The sequence below is a fragment of the Ischnura elegans genome, chromosome 5 (genome assembly GCF_921293095.1).
Source record: "Ischnura elegans chromosome 5, ioIscEleg1.1, whole genome shotgun sequence".
In the NCBI taxonomy this organism is placed as follows: domain Eukaryota; kingdom Metazoa; phylum Arthropoda; class Insecta; order Odonata; family Coenagrionidae; genus Ischnura; species Ischnura elegans.
Window position 1 is genome coordinate 134,319,694 of NC_060250.1, and position 24,301 is coordinate 134,343,994.

General features: G+C 40.9%; 1 protein-coding gene across 3 annotated transcripts in view; it reads left to right on the forward strand.

Annotated features, from left to right (window-relative positions):
* LOC124159594 (1-phosphatidylinositol 4,5-bisphosphate phosphodiesterase gamma-1) overlaps positions 1–24,301 on the forward strand; it is a 182,621-nt gene that overhangs the window by 66,558 nt on the left and 91,762 nt on the right. For all 3 annotated transcript variants that reach the window (XM_046535512.1, XM_046535514.1, XM_046535513.1), the window contains 2 exons: positions 12,703–12,911; positions 18,854–19,023. In XM_046535512.1, coding sequence (XP_046391468.1) covers positions 12,703–12,911; positions 18,854–19,023 — 379 coding nt within the window. The remainder of the gene's footprint in view (positions 1–12,702; positions 12,912–18,853; positions 19,024–24,301) is intronic.

The following is a 24,301-nucleotide window of genomic DNA, read 5'->3' on the forward strand; positions in this document are numbered from 1 at the left end:
GGCCTGACAGGCAAACGATCTTGTCTTGAGATTAAAAACAAGATATAACAATGACTACACCAAATTCTTTTCATTTTTATATCAAACTTATTACAGTAAACTCTTGATTTTACGAAATCAGTGGGACCGGAAAATCGGCACTTCGTAAATCCGAGTTTCGTAAATTCAAACCTTTTTCATAAGTCACGAAAAAAATGTTCGCTTTTGTTTCTTCCGCCGTTTTTTGTCTTTAGTGGTCTTATTTAAATGCTTTCGGTGGTTATTCTCGGTATAATTCATAGAAAAGGCTTTTTGCTATCGATTTATGATGTGAAAAATCGTTAAATAATTATACCACCATAAAATTCCCATTTCTTGTTCATACTTCAACATCAACGATCGCTAAAGAAATTCCCGACCAGTTTAGAAAACGTAATCAAATAATGAATTGCAATGTTTATTATAAGAATTAACAGTTATAAATTTGTGGTTAGGAGCCAATAGCTACTATTAAGTATGCAAAAGATAGATATTTGTTTCTGACACCCACGGAATTTTAGCGGCAGCCGGCCTAACCGCCATTTATGTCGCCCTCTATCGCTCAGTGACGAGAAAAAAAGAAAAACAAGGGTCTTAGCCCGTTTACAAAATAACCTTCGTAAGTTAATATTTCGAGTTACTTCGTATTTTCAGCAGAATGTGCTCTATTTTCACTGAGATTCAATTACGATCATAAATAACGTAGGATGTGATTATCTTCTGGCGAATATTTGAAGTAAATTCTGTTTGAGTTCTCCGTCCGACTACTGTGTTCCATCATCTTCGCAGACGTTGCCATAAAAGACTTAATTCTTCATCAGGACTGTATTCTTCATACCGGGTGTGAGGTGACCTGTTCATATAGTATGTTTCTCTCCTTTTATGCCGACAGGAGCAAGGTTCCAACCGGAAAACGACAGGAGAAACATCTTACAGTATCGGAGAAATATAGATAGAAACGTTATTATCCACATTGATTGTTTTCCTACAAGAGACGTTTTATCATTTCTCAACGTGGTTAAGTATTGGTTCGCTAGCGTGAATTCCCAAAAAATGACACGCAAAAACCTGTACCGTCACCTCATTTAGTTTTCGTGTTCCTTTCTCCGCCGTATTGAAAGTTAGGCAAAGGATCATTGACATAGAGAAAAGATTTTCTTAGTTTTAGCACTAAAAAATAGTCGCGCCATAATCGTAAATAAATATAGTGTGGAAAGAGCAAAGAAATTAATTTCAATTGAAAAGTCAGCTGAGAAGAAGAGAGACAATTTTAAGCGCGGCACCATTTTCCCGATAGTGGAAGATACTTCTTCCGCCTCTCTCCGGTTAATAACTTTCCCCCGTTGCAGGTAAAGATGAACCATGCCCTTCTCCACAATCGGGGAACGTTCCCAGTGGGTGGGGTGAATAAGAGTGGGATGGGGATTGTCTGAGGGAAGAAGTGTGGTCAGCACAAGGACTGGTGAAGGGGGCAGGACAAAGAAGGGTGGGGAAATGGCCTTCAGCTCTGCCTCAGTCTACTTTTGGGGGCCGTATTTTTTTGCGACGCACACAAGCTCAGTCTCCTTAGGGATGGAGTGAATGGGAAATGCTGGGGAAGGAGGGGTTTGGGATGTGTCAGCAAGATCAGCCAAAGGCGGCAGGAGGGAAGGGACGGCTTTGGAAAGACAGAACCCCAGCATGGGAGAACGGGGAAGCGCGTGAGAAGAAAGTTCATTGTTAGACTTGGAAGTGCGTCTTCATTACGAGAAGCCTGAAATATAAATTGGCGGTAAATAGAGCCCAGTACTTAAGATATTTAAGTTGTTCATTCACAAAGGCCAATATATACACGAAAAGATATTATGGCGCGGATTGCATGTATCAACGTCCATTTCGGGATGTTATTAATTTCTGTTCCCATTTATAAAAGTAGCAAATAGATTTGAAAGAATGATAATCATGAATAAAAATATCTAAATCGATATCCAAACGCACATGAGCAAAATAGATGAATCTATAATATATACAACCCGATGTGTGACAGATAGCTCACTGACTGATTCACGTATACAAATTCCCGACCACTTCCGGACGTGCTGGGAAGACGAAATTTTTACAGGTCGTGGAGAAAAAATATTCATCGGGGGGAAAAGTCCGAAAACTCGAAAAACTCGATCGGTTTTCGAGATATATCGATCCGAATTAACATTGGAGCCTTATGGGACTAAAACTTTTTCCATTCTTCGCCTACTTGTAAATGTCACGGGAACATGAAATTTCACTGACAGAAACTAAATTTTATGGCCGATTTTTTTATGTGAATTATTTTGCCATATTTTGATTTAAAGTACTTTTTATAATTTTTTAAAATTTCCAATGCTTTTCTTATGGGCCTATCTTTGGATTTTTTTTAACGAACTTTAAATCGTTGTAGGAATAAGTCCTTAACGTATGAGATACTAGATTTTTCGGTTGATTTTTTGGTGTGTTCGTATTTGCAAAATTTTGATTTAAAGTATTTTTTTTAACTTTTTCAAATTTTCAATGCTTTTCTTATGGGCCGAATTTCGGAATTTTTTTCACCAATTTGCAATAATCGTACGACAAATTCACTTAAATGCAAGATACGAGAATTTTTTTTAAATTTTTTGGCTATCCTTTCATATCCATATGTTAATCGAACTTCGAGTAATTAACGATTATATATTTCCATTGAAATTGCGACTCCTACAACGTTTGGTAACTTACAACACATCCGCCGTGAAGTTTGCATTCCCTCAACACACGATTTTAAAATTTTTCGAATTTTTTTTTACCACTTCCCGACGTGGTACGGACACCAAATTCAGGTGATTGACGTCTTTCTCGTGCCCCTACGCGCCGCTACCAGGAGAACGCCGAATATTTAATTTTAACGGGTGACACCGTCGAAAAAGCATGCTTACACTACAGCTACAGAGCCGAAATTTTTATCCAAGGTAAACGATGCCGCGTTATACAGAACAAGCACTTCAGTTCCCCCGAAAACCCCCTGTGAACCCCCCAAAAAAATAAAAATTACTTAATAAGTCGTATATTTCGTGTACCATTCATCCCAGTTGTATCGTTTTTATTGATTCCGAATGGGAATTGTGTCGGCTATATTTACCCGTCATGTTCAATTATCCTGACCCAATTACACACCCGCAATAAAACTTCAAATTTTTAAATGTACATTTCTTAACGAAAAGGTAGAGCAATAAAAGGGCTTCCAGGACATGGACACCTAAAAGCGATTTTTTTAAACCACTTCCCCATAAGGAACGGCTACGAAATTCACATTAGTTATGCCATTACAGCGCCTATGCACCGCTATGTGGAGAACACAGAATTGGTAATCTAAATGTGAGTAATACGGAAAAATTCATTGTGAGTGTATACATACCGACTCGCACGCTCCGCGCGCTCGTTAAGGGGCTCCGCCCCTTAAAAACCCCGGTTCCGGCTTCGCCGTCTACATTTGTGGTCGCTCGAAGACTTTTAAAGTTAGAATAATCTCAACTCAGCGAGGGGCTTCGCCGGCCAGGGGGTAGGGAGGCGCCCCACTCATTCCTCGAAATGACTTCGCCGTTCCTCGCTGGAGGGCGGCTTCGCCGCCCAGGGGTTGTGTGTGAGTTGAGATGGGTGGAGTCTAAAGCGGCTGCGCCGCTTGAACGTCGGGGCGGCTTCGCCGCCCGAGGGTTACTGAAGCTCCCCCTCGCCTACGCCAGTCACTCCTCGGAACGGCTTCGCCGTTCCTCGTTGTGGGGCGGCTTCGCCGCCTTGGGGTCGAGGAGCCCCCCCGCGGCTGCTCCGCTTAGTCCTCATCAATGCTCTTCTCCACCGAGAGGGGTGCCCAGGGGGATTTGGGGGTTTTAATGTGTTACGCATGCGGTCACTATTCGTCCACAGTGATCACGTAGCGATGCTTGTAAAGGGTAGTGCCATGCGGAGTAATAGTGGCGACAAGTACCCATAAAAGAAGACTTAATGGCAAGTTTTTCATTTTTTGAGGGGGTTCCAACGGAATACCGGGGGTTTATACTTGTGTTAAACCAGTGGTCACAAATCGTTCTCATAAATTCCGTACCGATAAGTCCTAGGGGTCCGGAACAGTGGTCTGACGATTCTTTTACCTGGAGAGGCGATTTATTAGAAATTTTTTGGGAGGTTTCACGGGGTTTTCGGGGGGTTTAATAAGTGGTAGGGGCACCGGTTAAATTGTGACGAAAACGACTCGGAAAGGCGACTTTAAAATTCATTTATTTTTTTTCAGCGATGTTCCAGGAGGTGATCGGGGGTTTCTGGTATTTTTTCCCGTATGGTTTACGGTTGCTCGTCCTACCAAATATTCCGGATCTAGAGCTGAGAGGGGACGGGTAGTGTGGCGTAATGTTTGCGAGAAGTACCCAAATAGGAGACTAAATGACACATTTTACATTTGGGAGGGATTTCAGGGGGATACCGGGGGTTTAAATGTGTGTACTCCTGGCGGTCACCATCCATTTACATAAATTCCGTGGGGATGAGTCGTTGGGGGCGGAATAGTCACGAAAAGTACCCAAAAAGTAGACTTATATGCAACATTTTATTTTTTGGGGGTTTTATGAGGGTTTACCGGGGGTTTATAGGTTTTTACTGCCAGCGGTCATCAATCGTCCACATCAATAACGTAGCGATGAGTGGTAAGGATTGAAAAAGCGGCGGAATTGTGACGAAAAGTACCCGGAAAGGCTACTTTTGTAAAAATTTTAATTTTTTAGGGGGTTTCGGGGGGTTTAAAGATGACGATACTATATGGTCACATTCATTTACAGTCATATCGAACAGAAGTGTGCCCTACGACATCCATATTTCGAGAGTAATACAATAAAAACCAAACCAGTCCCCGAAAAAAGTGAGTAGTGCCCGCCATTTTTATTTTTTCACGGTTAAATACATTGAATCATTTATTAAACGTTCATGTTTTCTGAAAGACAATAAATAAGTGTATGTAACTACAAAGTTTGAAAGAAATCGGTCAGGTTTAAATTGACATAATCTTGTGTTAATCTTTTGGAAATCGTAATTTTCGGTGATTTTCGGAATATTTTAATTTTTTTCTGAGTAACCAAGGACGACGAAAGAAAACTGTTACCTACATTTCGTAGACGATGTTAAAAGCATATATAATAATCATTTTCGTTATCCTACACCTTAAATTAAGTCGAAGGGAGCGGAAGTTATGAAATTTTAATAGAAAAACGAATTTTTGGACGCCATTTTGGCTGCAATTTTCTTAAGCAGAAATTAACAACATTACGTAATTACATGCCCACGTTCATCAGCTTTCAGGAAATGCATTATTGATCCGTGTAACACACACCATTCGCGCGCAGTAAAATAAAAACCGAAAGACTGTCCCCGAAAAAAGCCCGATTTCGGCCATTTTGTCGTCCTAGCGACGACACGTGGCGGAAACTTCCGGTTTTCGGATTTTTCCTCCACATCATTTCGGATTCCCCGCACGCGTGCCAAATTTCAGCTCTCCAGCACTTCTGGAAGTGGTCGGGAATTTGTATCCATGAGTGAGTCAGTTACCTCAAGGGCTGTATATAGATAGGATCCATCGCAAGTAATACTGCTCAGGCTTTTTCCGGTATAGGACTTTAAAATCCTGGATAATGCCTTGGTCCAAGGGCTGGGACTTGCTAGTCGAGTTCGGGGGTAAAAAGAGGACTCGGACATTAGCCAATTTTAGATCTTCCACGTATTTATGAACGGTGGCATTATCCATTATTGAAACAATTTTGCTGTTCTCTCCAGCAATTTTTCTCTGTAGACGTATAACCGTTTGCTGGAAAATTTCTCTGGTCATCCAGCTGTTTTTATTTGCATGGTTAAAAACGGGGAGGGCTTCCAATTTTACATGTTTTAAGCACCGTGGCCTTTCAAATTTCCCAATGACAACGGGCTTATTTTGTCCGTGCCCGTATGGTTGATGCACAGCCCCACAGTAACACGCACTTTACTCTTTTTCCCCCCATGGCACCTTTGCCCTTTGAAACCCAGGGTTGCGTCAGGTAATGCATTAAAAAATAGCCCAGTTTCAGGGGCCAGCGAGGGTGAGCTCGTCGAGGAAAGGGTCCCGGATTAGGGACCCTTCGAAGTGCTTCGGCGAAAAGTAGTCAAGTAGTCTTCGAAGTACGTTCACAGCAGTGCAAAGGGTTAATTAGGGGTGTACGAAATACTCCGCGCGACCTTCCTGACATGTTAAACTACGAATTATTGTCGATGCTATGTTTACGAACAGGCACGTAAATAGGGGCATAATGTCAGCCGCGATATTTTAACTGAACTCCTACTCCCCCTAAATTCCCACAGTGAGATTTTTGGCGACCCATTTCTCTCCAAAGTTGCATTATCATTTACGATTTCGCACTTTTGATGGACCACAGTTGGAAGCGCTGATTTTTTAGCTACTTCCGCCGGCGTAACTAGTTTTGTTGACAAATTTTTCGCCGTAGTTCGTATAAACGAATGCCATTTGCTCCTAGGGACCGAGCCGAGGTTCGTAAATTCAAAAAATTTCGTGTAATCGAAACTTTGTATATTCGAATAGCGCCATGTATTTAGCATAGGCTTTTCACCGGGACCGCAATATCACTTCGTATAATCGAAAACTTCGTAAAATCCTGCTTCGTAAAATCAAGAGTTTACTGTAATATTGAATTAAATGGTTGAGCCTCCGTAATACACAAAACAAAGCGAACGTAATGATGACCGCCAGGGGCAGATCCAGGATTTCTTTCTGGGGGGGCACAAGCAAGGCCATATCCAGGATTTTGTTCTGGGGGGAGGGGCACAAGGATACCTCGTAATGCAAAATGAATGGAATGATAACGGGACCGTATTAAAAATCTTGCATATTTTTTAAGAGTCTGGGGGGGGGGGGGCACGTGCCCCCCTAGATCCGCTTATGATAACCGTATTCAAATTTTGTTTAGTTTTTAAGCATCTGGGAAGGAGGGGGCTCCTGCCCCTCCCCTAAATCCGACTATGAATGCATGAACCAAATTTGAATAGGTTTAATTTTCTGTCAATGTATTCGCACAAGTTGGGTGTATACATGGTGCATTCTCGTGTTCATTCGTGCATTCATAAATTTAGACATTAACTCGCAAGGGTTAATGTACTATGTGAACAGGCCTTTAGATGACACCATTTGCAGGGACATTAGAAGATCTCGCACCTAAAAACTACTCTTTTAGAATTCGTTCTTATTCTTCTTTCCTCGAATTCTTCACATATTTTCTCTGTTTTGATTAATGTTTGCATTTTTTACAATGGCATCGCGATTTTTCACCACGGTATTGAATGTTGAGACTGGCAATCGGATCGGGGGCCGTATTCTGTAACTCCAAACCGATCGGTGCGGCACCGATTCGTCGGGTGCGACGTCACACCGACTCCCGGTAAGAAGTCGTGCGATTCTGTACGAACCCGATCGGTGCGGCACCGACGTGAGGGCGAGAGATCGTCGGTAGCCGTACCGACAGCAAAAAGGTGTCGGTACGGCCACCGACTAGTGGGTTTCATGAACTCCCCGGTGCGCATTGTACGTTTTATTTTGTTTTTACCTCATCACCGAGTAAATAATGAGGTTTTCTCCAATGTTATCTTTTTCTGCCCCTTCGAATACGCCTCTATAATTCACTGTGTCATCATCTATATTAATTACCTTGACAGAAATATAAGATAATGATTAATAAACATGAGGTTTGCTAACATATAATGACTTTCTCTCATTTATAAAGTGAAATTTCTTAAGTGAAATTTCACTCGCTTGTAATAGGCTTTATTTTTCTCTATCATCATTTATTTGCTCCTTTGACATAAAAAAAATATTTTTCACAGTGTCCGGCGATATATGGTGGAAATGTTTAATGTTCATGATGATAAAATAAAATAAAATGGTTAATTTCCACACACTTTTTTTATTAACGAACTACCGACCCGGTTTCGACACGTAGTGCCCAAGAATTAGAATTTATATTCTGTCGAAACCGGGTCGGTAGTTCGTTAATAAAAAAAGTGTGTGGAAATTAACCATTTTATTTTATTTTATCATCATGAAAAATATTTTTGATTCAATATGAGTTTTGCCGCAATGTTATCACTTTATATCACTCTGGATAGGCGACTGTTATTTCACTCAATCATCACTTTGGCGTTTCTCTCGGCATAGAAATAAGATCTTTTTATTTAAGTATGAAGTTTGCCACAACGGTATCAGTTTCTTTCATTTGTAACAGGCAACTATATTTCATTTCATCGTCAGCCATTGATTCCCTTGATGATAAAAGAAGATATTTGTTAATAAGTATGAGGTTTACCGCAATATTATCATTTTCTCTCACTTGGAATGCGCAAATTATACATATGCATTTCACTCAATCACAATTTATTTACTTCCTCGTCATTACACTTCTTTTAATTACACCCAGCTCCATATTTTTATAACAATTTCCTAACTTGTTCCTCTAATATGACATTTACATTTGCATTTGAATCCTAAGTTCACGTTCCATGGTATGTTATTTTCGTCTGCTACGGTGCCAATGGCATAACCTTCCGTTGATAACATTTAGACGGAACTTACTTAATGACAACTATATTACCAAATCATGAATAAATTGCATTCTACGGAACCAATATTTAAAAAAAGAAACTACGATCTCAAGGATAGTATCAATAATTCATTCCAGCAACAACGATCTCCATCACATACAAACTTTATTGTGATGTTGTAATATTTTTTCCTTCGATTCTGTAGGTACAGCATTACTACCACACATTATATAAGCATTGTTAACAACTTATCCAATATTGATTATCTTAATCTAGCAATAAGTCGTAATTTCCTCAAATAAAAAGATTGAGAATGACGACAACAAACTGTGCCAATGAGTCTTCACTTGTTTTTACCCTTCTCATTGGTGGAGACACGTTAGATGACTTTTAACTCCGGATGTATTCGGATTTTCCCTGTTTGGGAAGGAGAGGGAACCGTACCGACTGGGTTGATACCGACGACCATACTGAATGATACTGAATCGCTGAATTTGCCGTTGTCGGTATGGAAACCGTTGTCGGTACGGAATGATGTGCTGTCGGTGGGCTGAGAAGGGAAACCGACCGGTGCGGTACCGACGAAATACAGAATACGGCCCCGGATTCGGAGCGTTTTTCAACTTTAATTTCCATTTTCAAGCATTATAAATTCTATTTACCGTACTAATTGAGGGTAACTTGGCAACACACGAGTATCTCAATTACTCGTCGTCAATCAAGTAGTACAGACTGTGGTGCAACTTCATAATTTTTGTAAATTACAATAGTTTGCAATGCACTGTGATTTGAATAGGATAATTCAAGTTCAAATAAGTTTTTTAAATTATTTAATTAACCCATAATTTCTTTGCAACTGTTGAATGAAGTTGTCGCAAATGATCCCAGTTGTCGGTTAAATTTTATACCTCCGTCATTTATCACGTTTCATCAAGTCTGGTTTCTTTTCAAACTCTCAAGTATCAAATTATGGACTACATGATTATTGTCAACATTCCTTCAGGAGTTCTTACATTATAATTATTACATAGCTGGATAGCTCAGAACACCTACTTTCATATCGTGAATTTTTTCACTGCTGGTAGAAAACGAGATGACGTCGTTCAACTTTCCGACGCTAGTGGCGTTGTATCCCGCCACATTCAAATTCTTCCCGAAAATAGTTCTCATTACGAATCTCTCTCTTGTATTTTTAAATACAGATGCACGTAAGGAAGCCAAAAGAGAGTTTACAAGGGCTGATATGCACGATTAATTGTTTTAGTGGGCAAATATTTTTTTTAGTCGGCATGTCGTGATGCACACGGCGGGAAAACGATAGAAAACACGGCGTAAATACAGGGTTATATTTACGTTGGAGAGATAGGAAATATGATGGGACCCAGAAAAAAAACTTGCAATTTGCGGGAAATCGTAAATTCCGATAACGTAAATACGGGGTTCTACTATTTATGGTTAAGAGGAAATTCGATATTCAACACCTATGCTACCAGGAACGCATCCCTATCTTCCCAATGTTAAAACGCTCTCATATAATGCAAATTCTTATTGTGCAAAGACCCTGAGGAAGGCATCCCTTGCGCTATACGATGCATGGGTGTATGAGTATTTCTCAAATTAGTAAGATAAATATTGATCTCTGAAGAGAGTTGATAGATTTTTAGTTGGGAATATCAGAGCCTTCTATGCCCCTGACATCATGTCATGTATTTTTGTTATTGTACAAGATGATTTGTCTTGGCCAGATATGATTAGAGTGATACATTTACTTAATTTTTATTCCTGTAAGCAATATGTATTCAGAATTCATTTAGGAATGGATTTAGCTTCCTCATGTTTAAATTGTTAGTCATTGGAACAATATAATAAGTGCTCAAAGTTAGGCAGCATAATTTTACATTAAAAAGTGGGCACTTTTTTTATAGGAAAAATCAGGTATAACAAAAATAATATGTAGTCCAGGATGTCAAGAATTGTATCATCTGAAGCAGAAATGATAAGTTACTCTGATGGTTTTTGCAGATTTAAAATTGGCTGCTTTTTTTGGATGTTAGAGCTCCTCAAATTTTGGTGTACTTTTTTTTACAGACTATAGTAAATGCTTTCAATAGCATAGGCCAACAAAACATGTTTTTTGAAAACTTTTTTTATTTTAATAGCTGATCTTTATAGATTTTGATGTGCCGAATCCAAACCTGGCCTTAGTTTTTTTGTATCACCCATAGTTTCCAGGCAATATGTATTTAATATTTACAAGGGGAGACCACGAAACTTGCTCCGCCTTTTTCAATGCCGTATTTTTTATGGCCTTCGGAATGGTGAACACATCCCTGAACTAGTAGTGGTTCCGTTGAATGGGCCTTAGTTTGGCTGTAATTAATTAATTTTCATGAGGTACTTTTCGCAAGCCGCGTATAGTTCCATGATATCGCCAAACAAGCCAGGCGGGTCGGGTGGGGTAGTGGTTAGCGTTTACGGCTATTACCCGGGGGACCTGGGTTCGAGGCTTGGTGAAGGCTGTTGTCTTCATTGTAATCAAAAGGCGTCATCTTTTTCCCTAGTTTTAATTGCTACAAGCATAGACATGAGACTATTTTTTTATCATCATGATGGCGTTTAGGTATTTAAGCAGTGTCATCAGGGTTCGAGGCTTCGTGATGGCTGTATATTTTGTTGTCTTCATTGTGATCAAACGGCGTCAACTTTTTCACTAGTTTTAATTGCGACAAGCATAGACATGAGACTATTTTTTTATCATCATAATGGCATTCAGGTATTTAAGCAGTGTCATTTTCAACGCGGATAAGTGCAGGCTACACTTTCTACTCTCCTCAAAAACATACCGAAAGGTTAACGGGGGGCTAAAACAGTGGCTTTTTTTTCGAAGAAATGACATTTGTTGGTGGGCATCTTGTTATTACATTGGATGGGCAACGGAAGATTTTGGGAAGCGGCATCATCATCACGCCTTTTGATTACAATGAAGACAACAGCCTTCACCAAGCCTCGAACCCTGGTCCCCCGGGTAATAGCCGTAAACGCTAACCACTACCCCACCCGACCCGCCTGGCAAGGTTTGCAATATCATGGAACTATACACGGCTTGCGAAAAGTACCGCATGAAAATTAATTAATTACAGCCAAACTAAGGCCCATTCAACGGAACCACTACTAGTTCAGGGATGTGTTCACCATTCCGAAGGCCATAAAAAATACGGCATTGAAAAAGGCGGAGCAAGTTTCGTGGTCTCCCCTTGTTAGTCTAATACCCCTATACAGTATACAGGGAAATCAATGAAACACTGTGTTACATCATAAAATTGTTTGTATTTACTGTTCACTACATCGTGATAAAATTGTTTGTATTTACTACAGCGTGATGATACAGGGTTCACTTGTCAACTGGAATTGGTCTACATTTTCTTTCCCTTTTTTCCTTGAAGCTTCTTGTGTAGCTTTTTCTGCGATGAATCGCTCTGCTGAATTTCTGGGTGAAGTACCAACTGTAATCCCCATTATCTTCGTTCATTAGACCTACTTTTTCAATTTTATTAAAATTATAAAAAGGCTGTTAAATTCTAAAAATTTGCTTGATTTCATAAATTTAACTGTAAAATGTGAATAAATGGTGGGTGATACAACTTTAAAACCATCATATTTGGATTCAGCAACTTTAAATTCGTAAGAATTAGGTATTTTCAGTAAAAAAGTTTTTTCATTGTTGGGCTGTGTAGTTTAAATAAACTTCCTACTAAAAATTTAAGTAGTCTTAAGCCAAAGTATTATGTATTCACAAACTTGGGAGTGTTATTAGCTCATTCTGACTGTTTTCTGCTTGGCATTGTACCTGTATGTATTTAATTAATGATGATGTGAAATGATGAAGCCTTGACCATTTAAATTAATTCCTAGAGTAGCTTTTCTGTCACAATTCTGAGCAAATTCCTCATGCTCAAGAAGAGGGAATACACTTGAAGAGGGAATATTCCTTGGAATTACTTGAACCAGTAGAGCCTTTAAAAATCCCTCGCTTTTTATGAACACCTGAGAGATATTGTGTGTTTGTGGTTGCAGCTGCCAAAGAGATGGACCTTCGAAATACAGTGAAGAATGGCATCCTGTACCTGCAGGATCCAGTGGACAAGGACTGGAACCCTCACTTCTTTGCCCTCACGCAGAACAAACTCTTCTACACAGACACATTCCCCGAGAACAATGGCACCGACGATGGTGAAGAAGAGGAGGAGGAGGAGGGAGCTGCAACATTCCATCGACCCAAAGAGGTCAGCGCATGCCTTGTTCTAATTCTCCTCATATTTTGTTGTTGGGTGTGTGTATGTTTCCTCTAGGCTGGTTGTGGCTTATTTTTTAAAAATACTAATCGTTATGGCAATTAGAATAACAGTGGAACTTGGTTAGTACGTTCCTCCTTAGTATGTTTTCCTCCTTAGTACGACGATTTCTATCGGTCCCGGTACCATCGGAACAAAATACAGGCAAAAGTATTTGGTTAGTACGTTTGAAAAAATTGCGCTTTCCTGGTTAGTACGCTCAATTGCTAGCCGTGACGCAACCCGCAATTCGTTCTCCAGTATCTTCTTAGGGTCATAAAGCTCCGAATTCATGATTTAATTTATTATTACGAGCCATTAACATCCTTGCATTCATTCCACATATATTTCTTCGACTGTGATTTATCCAAATACATTTTTCAATTCTTATGACGTGATGAATAATAAAATATGGCCGTTTGTCAGAAATGTCTGACTATGCAAAACTGCAGCCAATGAGAAGCCCCAATTTTCCCCACCCCGAGCTCCTCACCTTCTGTTGCCCCTGGAGTGCCCACTGCGCACAAACTTCATGAGTGGGCAATTGTTGCTATTGCACGAGTTATCATGATGAAGAAATGACTTTTATCCAATTCCCACTTTATCTAAAGCAGTACTGCACGACATCAATGCTACGGAGTACGTGCATATTTGACTACTGCTGCAGGAGCAGACGATGCTCTGGATCTCCACACGAAGCTTAGCTTAAAAATACTCGATCTCGGCACGAAAGCAGACGACATTAAATAAATTTTTAAAGTAAATTTCAACTGTATAATATAAAATCTTCTTGTAATTACGTCGTAATCTAATAATCTTGCATGTTATTATTCTATATATCGATTGATATAACATTCGATATGGCTTTATTCCAGAAGCGAATGTGTACGGCTGTTGCCGTAATTTAAGGTTAATAAAATTTTGTCCAATTTTTATGATGCTTAAAAACAACCCGTTGACATACTCAGGGTTGTTGTTATATTCTCCGAGTATGCTGTGACAAAAAAGAAATGATTTAGCTTTACTTGTCCTCTTTCTATAAATACATATAGGATAAATCACGGGAGAAAGACGCCGTTTTCATGTACTAATTGTCATCGGGAAATCTATGAAACATTATGGTTTTTATTCCCATGGTATTGTTTTTCCTTGTAGCGCCCAATTTCTTTATTTTAAAGGTGAAAAGAGTTCAGGAAGGCGATCCTACGAGAACTACCGATAGTAATTGTAATTATGACGACTTTTCCACAGCTTGCAATTACCCCGACTGCTATTTTTTACTTTCCTCGTTAGCAGGTTTTCCTGGTTAGTACGTTCATTTTTTGTGGTCCCTTCAGAAACGTACTAAACAAGTTCCACTGTACTGTCGAACCGTTTTTTAGGAATAAAATGTTTAAGCGATCAACACAGCTGCGCTCTCCTTTCTAAAAGCTGAGCCGGGTTCTCATGAGTCATTCTCATGTTGGGTTAGCTGATTCGTCTTGCACCCCTCATTGCCCCCTGCCCTCTCGTGGCCCACCGACTATCGTGACTGCTCTTGTCATTTTCAGCCAGGATGTCAACGTTTTTGACTGAAAAATCTCTTTTTTGCATCATTTAGTGCATGCATAGAGTAAAATAAGGCTATGTGTTGTGGGTTGCCTACTCCACAAAAGTGCTTCCGGAGACACAATAAAATGTCATTATCAAAAGCCGACACATTTGTTCTAAAATATCAATTAAAGTTCAAACTTATACTCCATTGCAAAGAAAGAGTGCTCGCTCAAACCATATTTAAATTACTTCCTGTATCTCTTACTGAAGAAAGAATCCTCATTTATGCTCTTGAGTGCAGTGCACTAGGAGAACTTAAACATAGTGCAATGGTTATAATGTAGCATTGTGTATGTCTGCCTAAATGCCTTTGCTTATTTCTGGAACTTCGTAATAAAGTTCATTTTGTAACCGTAGGGACCGGTTGTGACGTTCGTAATTTCGTCACAATGAAAATTTCATAAGAACATTTCTTATACTGGGCCTTTTCGTCGGGACCAACGATTTATTTTTTAATAACAAGAACTTCGTAATAACATGATTGTATGAACGAGAGTCTGCTGTAATAATCCCTGATTAATAGCCTTTCCCTTGGGCTACAACCTTGTCGCGGTGGAAAGGCTTGCGCGTTCCTATGACCCCTAGAGCTGCACTGGCGGGATTAATTCTAAATTATTCCCGGTAGGGCCACCCATGCCAGATAGGTCGAAGGGTAGGAGCCAGACGAAAGGTAGTCCACGTGATGGTGTCACGTGAAAAACACTGTTGGAATGGAAGTGGGAAACCCTACCAACTATCTCTTCCCTGAACACATGGAGTACAACCAAATGAGCCTCGGAATCTCATCGCCCGGGACCCGTCCGCAAAGGGTGGGTGTCGGGCACGGCAGCGAGGTCGGCAAGGTCCTCGGGGTCGTCAACATGCGAAATCCTTGCAGAGACTTATCTTTATCATCATCATCATCATCAGCAGCAGCAATGAAAAAGGAAGAAAAGAAGACCAAGAAGATGGAGAAGGAGAAGTCGGCTGTAAATGTAGGGACGTGGAATGTGAGGACAATGATGAGGGCGGGGAAATTAGAAAATATCAAAAGGGAAATGGATAAAGGGAGGATAGATATCTTAGGATTATGCGAGGTGAGGTGGAGGGATGGGGGGGACTATTGGAGTGATGGGTTTAGGGTTATATATAGTGGAGGGGAAGAAAGCCAGCGAGGGGTAGCATTAGTATTAAACGGGAAGATGGGTAAGCGTGTGGTAGGTATAGACCAGGTAAGCGATAGGATTCTGGTGGTAGAAATTGAGGCGCGGCCCGCCAACCTTGTGGTGATCCAAGTTTACATGCCCACTAGCAATCATAGGGAGGAAGAAGTAGATGAGGTGTATGAACAGCTCGAGGAAATAATTAGAGACACACTGGGTAAGAAAAATCTGGTAGTGATGGGGGACTGGAACGCTTCAGTCGGGGAAGGTAGGGATGGAAACGAAATAGGAGAATTTGGATTAGGAATTCGAAACGACAGGGGCGATAAAGTAGCAGAATTTTGCAAGAGAAACAAGTTATTCATCACAAACACGTGGTTCAAACATCATAAAGGGCGAAGGTACACATGGAAAAGTCCAGGGGATGTGGGGAGATATCAAATAGACTACATTATGGTAAGACAGAGGTTTAGAAATAGTGTGAAAAACTCGCGCAGCTTCCCCGCAGCGGATGCGGATTCGGACCACAATCTGGTGCTCATGAAATGCAACGTAAGATTCAAAAGACTTATGAAAGTTAGGAAGGCGAAGAAATGGAACGTAGAAGCCCTGAAGGGGAGTATGAGGAGAGAATATCAGGAACTAGTGGACATTAGTATACGGGAGATTGAAAGTACCAAGACGGTAGAGGAAAGATGGGATAATATAAAAACGGGAATAGTCAAAGCGGCGGAGAAGTCAATTGGTTACGTTGACAGTAGAAGGATAAAGAAGCCGTGGATAACGAAGGCAATGGTAAATGAAATGGAGGAGAGGAGGAAGTGGAAGAACGTGGACACAGAACAGGGCAAAAGAATGTATAGGGAATTGAATAATCGATTACGACGTGAAACTAAGAGGGCAAGGGAGGCTTGGTGGAAAAGACAGTGTGAGGAAATGGAAAAGTTCCAGAAGGATGGAGAAGTAGGCGCGTTGTACGCCAAAGTTAAGTCGCTATCGGGCGGCAAAAGAGGGCAGGCCATGTCTAAAATTAAGGCTAAAGATGGGAGGATGCTAACCGAGCGAGAAGAGGTACAGAGTAGATGGAAGGAATACGTGGAGGACCTGTATGATGGAATGAACAGACCAGAGAGATTGACTCTAGAGGAGGAAAGTGCAGTGGAGGAGGATAATCTTGGGCCGGAGATATTAGATTCGGAAATAGAGAGAGCACTTCGTGATATGAAGGCTAGGAAAGCAGTGGGCGTGGACAATATCCCGTGTGAGCTTCTGAAGAATCTAGGGAAGGAAGGTAAGGAAAGGTTTTTCGAACTAGTGCGCAGGATCTACGAGGAGGGATATTGGCCGGAAGATTTCGTGAAGACGGTTTTAATTCCGCTTCCGAAAAAGAAGAAAGCTGTGGAATGCGGAGATTATAGGACTATCAGCTTAATATCGCATGCGGCGAAAGTGGTACTGAGGGTATTGAACAGACGAATGGAGGCGAGGGCAAACGAGTATTTGGGCAAAGATCAATTTGGTTTCAGAAAAGGGAAGTCAACTCGTGATGCAATAGCAATAATGAGGTCCCTCGTCGAGAGGAACCTAGCATATGACCAGGACGTATATGCGTGTTTCGTGGATTTTGAGAAAGCGTTTGATAGGGTGAACTGGGTAAAGTTAATGGATATTCTGAAGAGAATAGGTGTAGATTGGAGGGATAGACGACTGATTCGTAATCTGTATATGGCCCAGACTGCGCTAGTGAGGGTAGCGGACGGAGAATCTGGGTGGGCAACCATTGGCCGAGGTGTGAGGCAAGGCTGTCCTCTATCGCCGCTGCTCTTTAAGGTGTACGCTGAAGAGATGGTAAGGGAAGCGTGGGATGAGTTAGAAGCTGGAATAAAAGTGGGAGGAATGATGTTCAAATCAGTGAGATTCGCGGATGATCAGGCGCTGATTAGCCAGTCAGCGAGGGGGCTTCAGGCTCTAGTGGATGCGTTATACGAGCATTTCGAGGAGTATGGGATGAGGATTAATCACAAGAAAACTAAGGTTATGCGGTTTTGTAAAGCATCACGAGCGAGGAATGTGAGACTCAAGATAAAGGTGGGTGGTGAAAAACTTGAGCAGGTTGAGCAATTCAACTATTTAGGCAGTACGTTAGAGGAAAACGGATACAGTAGTAAGGACATCAGGAAGAGAATTGCATTGGCGAAGGAGGCGTTCATGAACAGGAAGGAGCTTCTGAGAGGATCGTTGTGTAAGAGTTTGAAGAAAAGGTTGGTGAAGAGTTTGATCTGGAGTGTAGCTCTATACGGTGCGGAAACGTGGACACTGAGGAAGGCAGACGAGAGAAGATTGGAGGCATTCGAGATGTGGGTATGGAGAAGAATGGAGAGGGTGAAATGGACGGAGAGGAAAAGGAATGACGAAGTGCTGGATATGGTTGGCGAGGAGAGACAGCTTTTAGATGAGATACGGAGGAGAAAGAAGGTATGGATGGAGTTAGTGCTTAGCGGTGAGGGGATGTTGAAAATGGTGTTAGAGGGTAGAATGTTAGGGAAACGAAGGAGGGGAAGGAAAAGAATAGGATTTTTAGGTAGATTGAAAGAGAGTAGGCCTTACTGTGAGTTAAAGAAGGCAGTGCTGGAAGGAAAGGGAGGCTCCCAGATCACTTCTTGCGTAATCCATGGAAACCTACCTTAATCGGTAGAATACTATATTATTCTGTACTTAGAGCTATTCTTTTTACTGAACTGAATGAAAAAGAAGGGTTTATCAAAATGAACAATTTTAATCCACCTCTAGCCGCTCATCCATACCTTGTATAACAGGCTGTTATGGCCAGTAATGCAGATATTGAGGGTAAAATCACTTAAATGGTGCAGATTCTGTTTTAGGGGTTTCGCATGCCACATGCTTTGCCTACTTGGTCATTGTTGATCTGTCAGTCATCCACTGTTTTTTCTCCTTTTGAGAGCTGTTCTATCACCACATTTTAAACTCAGGTTCAAGTTTACCGAAAGTGGCAAATGGGTTAGAATATGGATTTTTTGGATTCCATTAGTTTTTCATCTGCTCATTCAAAATCCCTTCTTTTCACTGCAGGGAGTTCATCATCATCTGCTCTTGCATGCGCGGAATCACTCAAAATCCCCTCTTTTCTTCACTGCACAGGGAGTTCCTAATGATGAGCTGCACTTTGGCGAGAAGTGGTTCCACGGTAAACTGCCAGGTGGCAGGGCTGAAGCTGAGGAGCTGCTGCAGGCATATTCCTACCTCGGCGACGGAACGTTCTTGGTGCGGGAGAGTGAAACATTCATCGGAGATTATTCTCTCTCTTTCTGGTAAAGGTTGAGTTTTTATTCATAACTGAAATTCAGGACTTGGCTCATTTTATTTTTCTAGAGTCATACATTCAAATCCCTTTGAGATTGGCTCACTCACTGCACTCCACCTTTCCTCCCTTTCCCTTGCTAGTTCTTTTAGTTCACAATGTTCCTCTTTCTTGTACCCTTGTTCATCTGCCCCAAATACTTATCTACAGTAAACTCTCGATTATACGAAGCAGGATTTTACGAAGTTTTCGATTTTACGAAGTGATATTGCGGTCGTGGCGAAAAGCCTATGGTAAATACATGGCGCTATTCGATTATACGAAGTTTCGAATATACGAAATGTTTTGAATTTACGAACCTCGGATCGGTCCCCAGGAGCGAAAGGCATTCGTTTATACGAACTATGGCGAAATATTTGTCAACAAAACCAGTTACGCCGGCGTAAGTAGCTAAAAAAATCAGCGCTTCCAACTGTGGTTCATTAAAAGTGTGAAATCGTAAATGACAGCGCAACTTTGGAGAGAAAGGGTTCGCCTAAAACCTCACGGTGAGAATTTAGGGGAAGTAGGAGTGCAGTAAAATATCGCGACTGACATAATGCCCCTATTTACGTGCCTATTCGTAAACATCGCATCGACAATACTTCGTAGTTTAACATGTCAGGAAGGTCGCGCGGGGTATTTCGTACACCCCTAATTAACCCTTTGCACTGCTGTGAACGTACGTGATACGTTCGCAAGGCAGGCTGCTGTGAACGTACTTCGAAGACTACTTTACTACTTTTCGCTGAAGCACTTGGAAGGGTCTCTAATCCCGGATCCTTTCCTCGACAAGCTCACCCTCGCTGGCCCCTCTCCTCGACCCTCCGAGCGGGGGCCTCTGTCCCCAAAAGTGACCACTCTGACTGCATTTTGAAAATCTATCAATCAATACCATCATCATAAAATAATTATTTGCATCGCACTCCATCCAATCAGGCATTTAAGTACGTCTCTGAACGGTGTTTCTGCGATGAGAAATAACGATTTTGTTATCTTTGCTAAAATGGCGAAGCTAATAAAATTGTCATTTTTCATCGCAGAAACACGGTTCAGAGACGTACTTTATTTCCTCCACTACAATCGCAAATTGCTGGAAATCGGCCGGATTACCTTTGATAGCGCATCATGAGGATGTTCTCGAGGGTGGTAATTGATACAACTAGCCTACTAGTAATTCTACTGCTATAATATCACGGCTATGATTGATTCATTACGTTATACCTTCAGGAAGCTGCAGCGGGTAAAATCGCGGAGGAGATTAGAGGCTTAAAAGATGATTTTGAAAAATTCTTGGAAAAAGCAGGAAGAGCACAGCGCGCAACATCAAACGATTATATTGCACTTGACATTGATCTCCGGGCTTGCGACAATGGGACGCCGGTGCATACGTCGGAAGAAGCAGTGGCCGGGACTAGTCAGAATAGCAGTGACGATGAAGATGAAAGTGAGGAAGTAATTTCACCAAATAAAAAAGAAGTACACGCTGCCCTCCAAACATTAAAATATTTTGATCTGGCTAACGAGTTAGGTCCCCAATTTCATTCCCATTTGTGCAAGTGAGAAACCATGGTGGAAGCGGCGATGGAGGAGGGCAAAAAGAAAAAAATTGCACCTTTTTTTTTAGTAATATCTTTTCGTGTGCATAATAGCCTGCCTGAATAAGCAAATTAAATATCTTAAGTATTGGGCTCTATCAACCACCAACTTATTTTTCAGGCTACTCGTAATGAAGACTCACTTCTAACTCTAACCATGAACTTTCTTCTTGCGCATCTCCCAGTTTTCCCATGCCGAGAGATCTTCTTTCTTTCCAAAGTCTTTGTTTACTTCCTCCCGTGGCCTTCTGCTGATCTTGCTGGCACCCACCTTACGCATCCCAAGCCCCTCCTTCCCCAGCATTTCCCATTCACTCCCTCCCTAAGGTTACAGAGCTTGAGTGCGTCATAGAAAAATACGCCCCCCAAGTGTAAACTGAGGCAGAGCTGAAGGCCCTTTCCCCACCCTTCTTTCTCCTGCCCCCTTCACCACTCGTTATGCTGACCACTCCTCTTTCCTCAGGCAATCCCCGTCCCACTCTTATTCACCTCACCCACTGGGTACGTTCTCCGACTGTGGAGAAGGGCATGGTTCATCTTTACCTGCTACGGGGGTAAGTTATTAACCGGAGAGAGGCTGAAGAAGTATCTTCCACTATCGGGGAAATGGTGCCGCGCTTATTATTGTCTCTTTTCTTCTCTGCTGACGTTTCAATTGAAATTCTTTTCTTTGCTCTTTCCACACTATATTTATTTATGATTATGGCGCGACTATTTTTTAGTGCTTAAGCTAAGAAAATCTTTTCTCTATTTCAATGATCCTTTACATAACTTTCAATACGGCGGAGAAAGGAACACGAAAACAAAATGAGTTGAATGTACAGGTTTTTGCGTGTCATTTTGGGAATTCACGCAAGTGAACCAATACTTCATACACGTTGAGAAATGACGAAACATCTCTGGTAGGAAAACAATCAATGTGGATAATAACGATTCTCTCTTTATTTCTCCGATAATGGAAGATGTTTCTCCTGTCGTTTTCCGGTTGGAACCTTGACCCTGTCGGCATAAAAGAAGAGAGAAATACTATATCCTTCAGGACCATATTCTTCACACCAAGTGTGAAGAATATGGTCCTGATGAAGAATAAAGTCTTTCGTAGCAATGCCTGCAAAGATGATGGAACACAGTACAGTGGAGGACGGAGAACTCAAACAGAATTTACTTCAAATATTCGCCAGAAGATATCCTACGTAATTTACAACACAGTACAGTGGAGGACGGAGAACTCAAACAGAATTTACTTCAAATATTCGCCAGAAGATATCCTACGTAATTTACAACACAGTACAGTGGAGGACGGAGAACTCAAACAGAATTTACTTCAAATATTCGCCAGAAGATATCCTACGTAATTTATGATCGTGACTGAATCTCAATGAAAACAACTAATTGAAAAGATAGCACATTCAGCTGAAAATACGGAGTAACTCGAAATATTAACTTACGAAGGTTATTTTGGAAATGGGTTAAGGCCCTCGTTTTTCTTTTTTTTCTCGTCACTGAGCGATAGAGGGCGACATAAATGGCGGTTAGGCCGGCTGCCGCTAAAATTCCGTGGGTGCTGGAAACAAATATCTATCTTACGCGTACTTAATAGTTGTTATTCGCTCCTAACCACAAATTTATAACATTAAATTCTTATAATAAACTTTGCAATACATTATTTGATTACGTTTTCTAAACTGGTCGGGAATTTCTGAAGCGATCGTTGATGTTGAAGTATGAACGAGAAATGGGAATTTTATGGTGGTATAATTATTTAACGATTTTTCACATCATAAATCGATAACAAAAAGCCTTTTCTATGAATAATACCAAGAATAACCTCCAAAAACATTTAAATAAGACCACTAAAGACAAAAAACGGCGGAAGAAACATAAGAGAACATTTTTTCGTGACTTATGAAAAAGGTTTGAAATTACGAAACTCGATTTTACAAAGTGCCGATTTTCCGGTCCCACTGACTTCGTAAAATCAAGAGTTTACTGTATCGGTGTGCCCATCATTGACTCCCCTCCATTTCATCCCATTATCACTGTCTTTTGGCATGGCTTTACCCCGGATGGTTCTCTGGTGTATGATAAAATTAAGATTTAGTGAAAAATTCAGTCATTGGAAGAGTTGCAAGTGTGATGGATGGCGTCATATGCTTGGGGATTACCATTACTTGTGTCAAGACGTATGGATCAAAAGAATTGCTGTGGCTCAAGGATTGTATAATAATAATAATAATAATAATAATAATACAGTAAAACCTCTATGTAGTGAACCTCTTTACATCGTAAACCTCCATACTTCGTACCAATCCACCGGTCCCGTCAGATTTACATGTAAATTTATGGGCAAACCTCTATATAGTGAACCTCTTTATCTCGTAAAACCTCCATATATCGTACCAACAAGACAGCCCCGAGACTGCTTAACTACCTCCGCAAATCGTACCGAGACAACTGGAGACCATTAATGCAGCCGTGATTACCTACATGGAATGACATCTACAGCGATAAATGTTTCACGCTTATTTTTTTCTTATACACCTTTAATAATTTTCACGTTAACCATTAGTTAGGGCATCCAACTATCCTAATCATATTAGGTGACGGTAAATGAAGGCAGAACACATCGTTTTCTCTTGAATCATGGTCAATATCGCGCGATAGCACTCGCTTTCTTTTACTGATGGCTTTATTTTCTTGTGAGTGCCTACATACTACGTTCAGTTAATAAAAGAGGCGACCAGCGTAGCCTATAATCACTTGCTGACGGAAATATTTCAACTAACTTCACTCCCATCCAGGGAGACAGAATTACTCGACCGCATTGCTACTTCCGCTTCTAAAATGAAAATACAGTGGAACTTGGTTAGTACGTTCCTCCTTAGTACGTTTTCCTCCTTAGTACGGCGATTTCCCTCGGTCCCGGTACCATCCGAACAAAATACAGGTAGAAGAATTTGGTTAGTACGTTTGAAAAAATTGCGCTTTCCTGGTTAGTACGCTCAATTTCTTGCCGTGACGCAACCCGCAATTCGTTCTCTAGTGTCTTCTTAAGGGTCGCAAACGTCTGAATTCATGATTTAATTTATTATTATTAGCCATTAACATTCTTCCATTCATTCCACATCTCTTTCTTCTACCGTAATTTATCCAAATGCATTTCTGAATTCTTGTGACGTGATGAAAAATAAAATGCGCCCATTTTTCGGGAATGTCTGACTACAAAAAACTACAGCCAATAAGAAGCCCCAATTTTCCCCACCCCAAGCTCCTCACCTTCTGTTGCCTTTGGAGCGCTTGGGAGTGCCCACTGCTGCGCACAAAGTTCGTGAGTGGGCAATTGTTGCTATTGCATGAGTTATCATGATGAAGGAATGAGTCTTAACGGTATTAGACAATTCCCACATTATCTAAAGCAGTACTGCTCCATAAACTCGACGTCGTGCGTATTTACTTGACTACTGTTGCGGGAGCAGACGGTCCTCTGGATCTCCACGCGAAGATTAGCTTAAAAATACTTGATCTCGGAACGAAAGCAGACGACATTAGACAAATTTTGAAAGTAAATTTCAACTGTCTAATATAAAATTTTCTTGTAATTACGTCGTAATCTAATAATCTTGCGTGTCATCAGTCGATATATCGATCGAT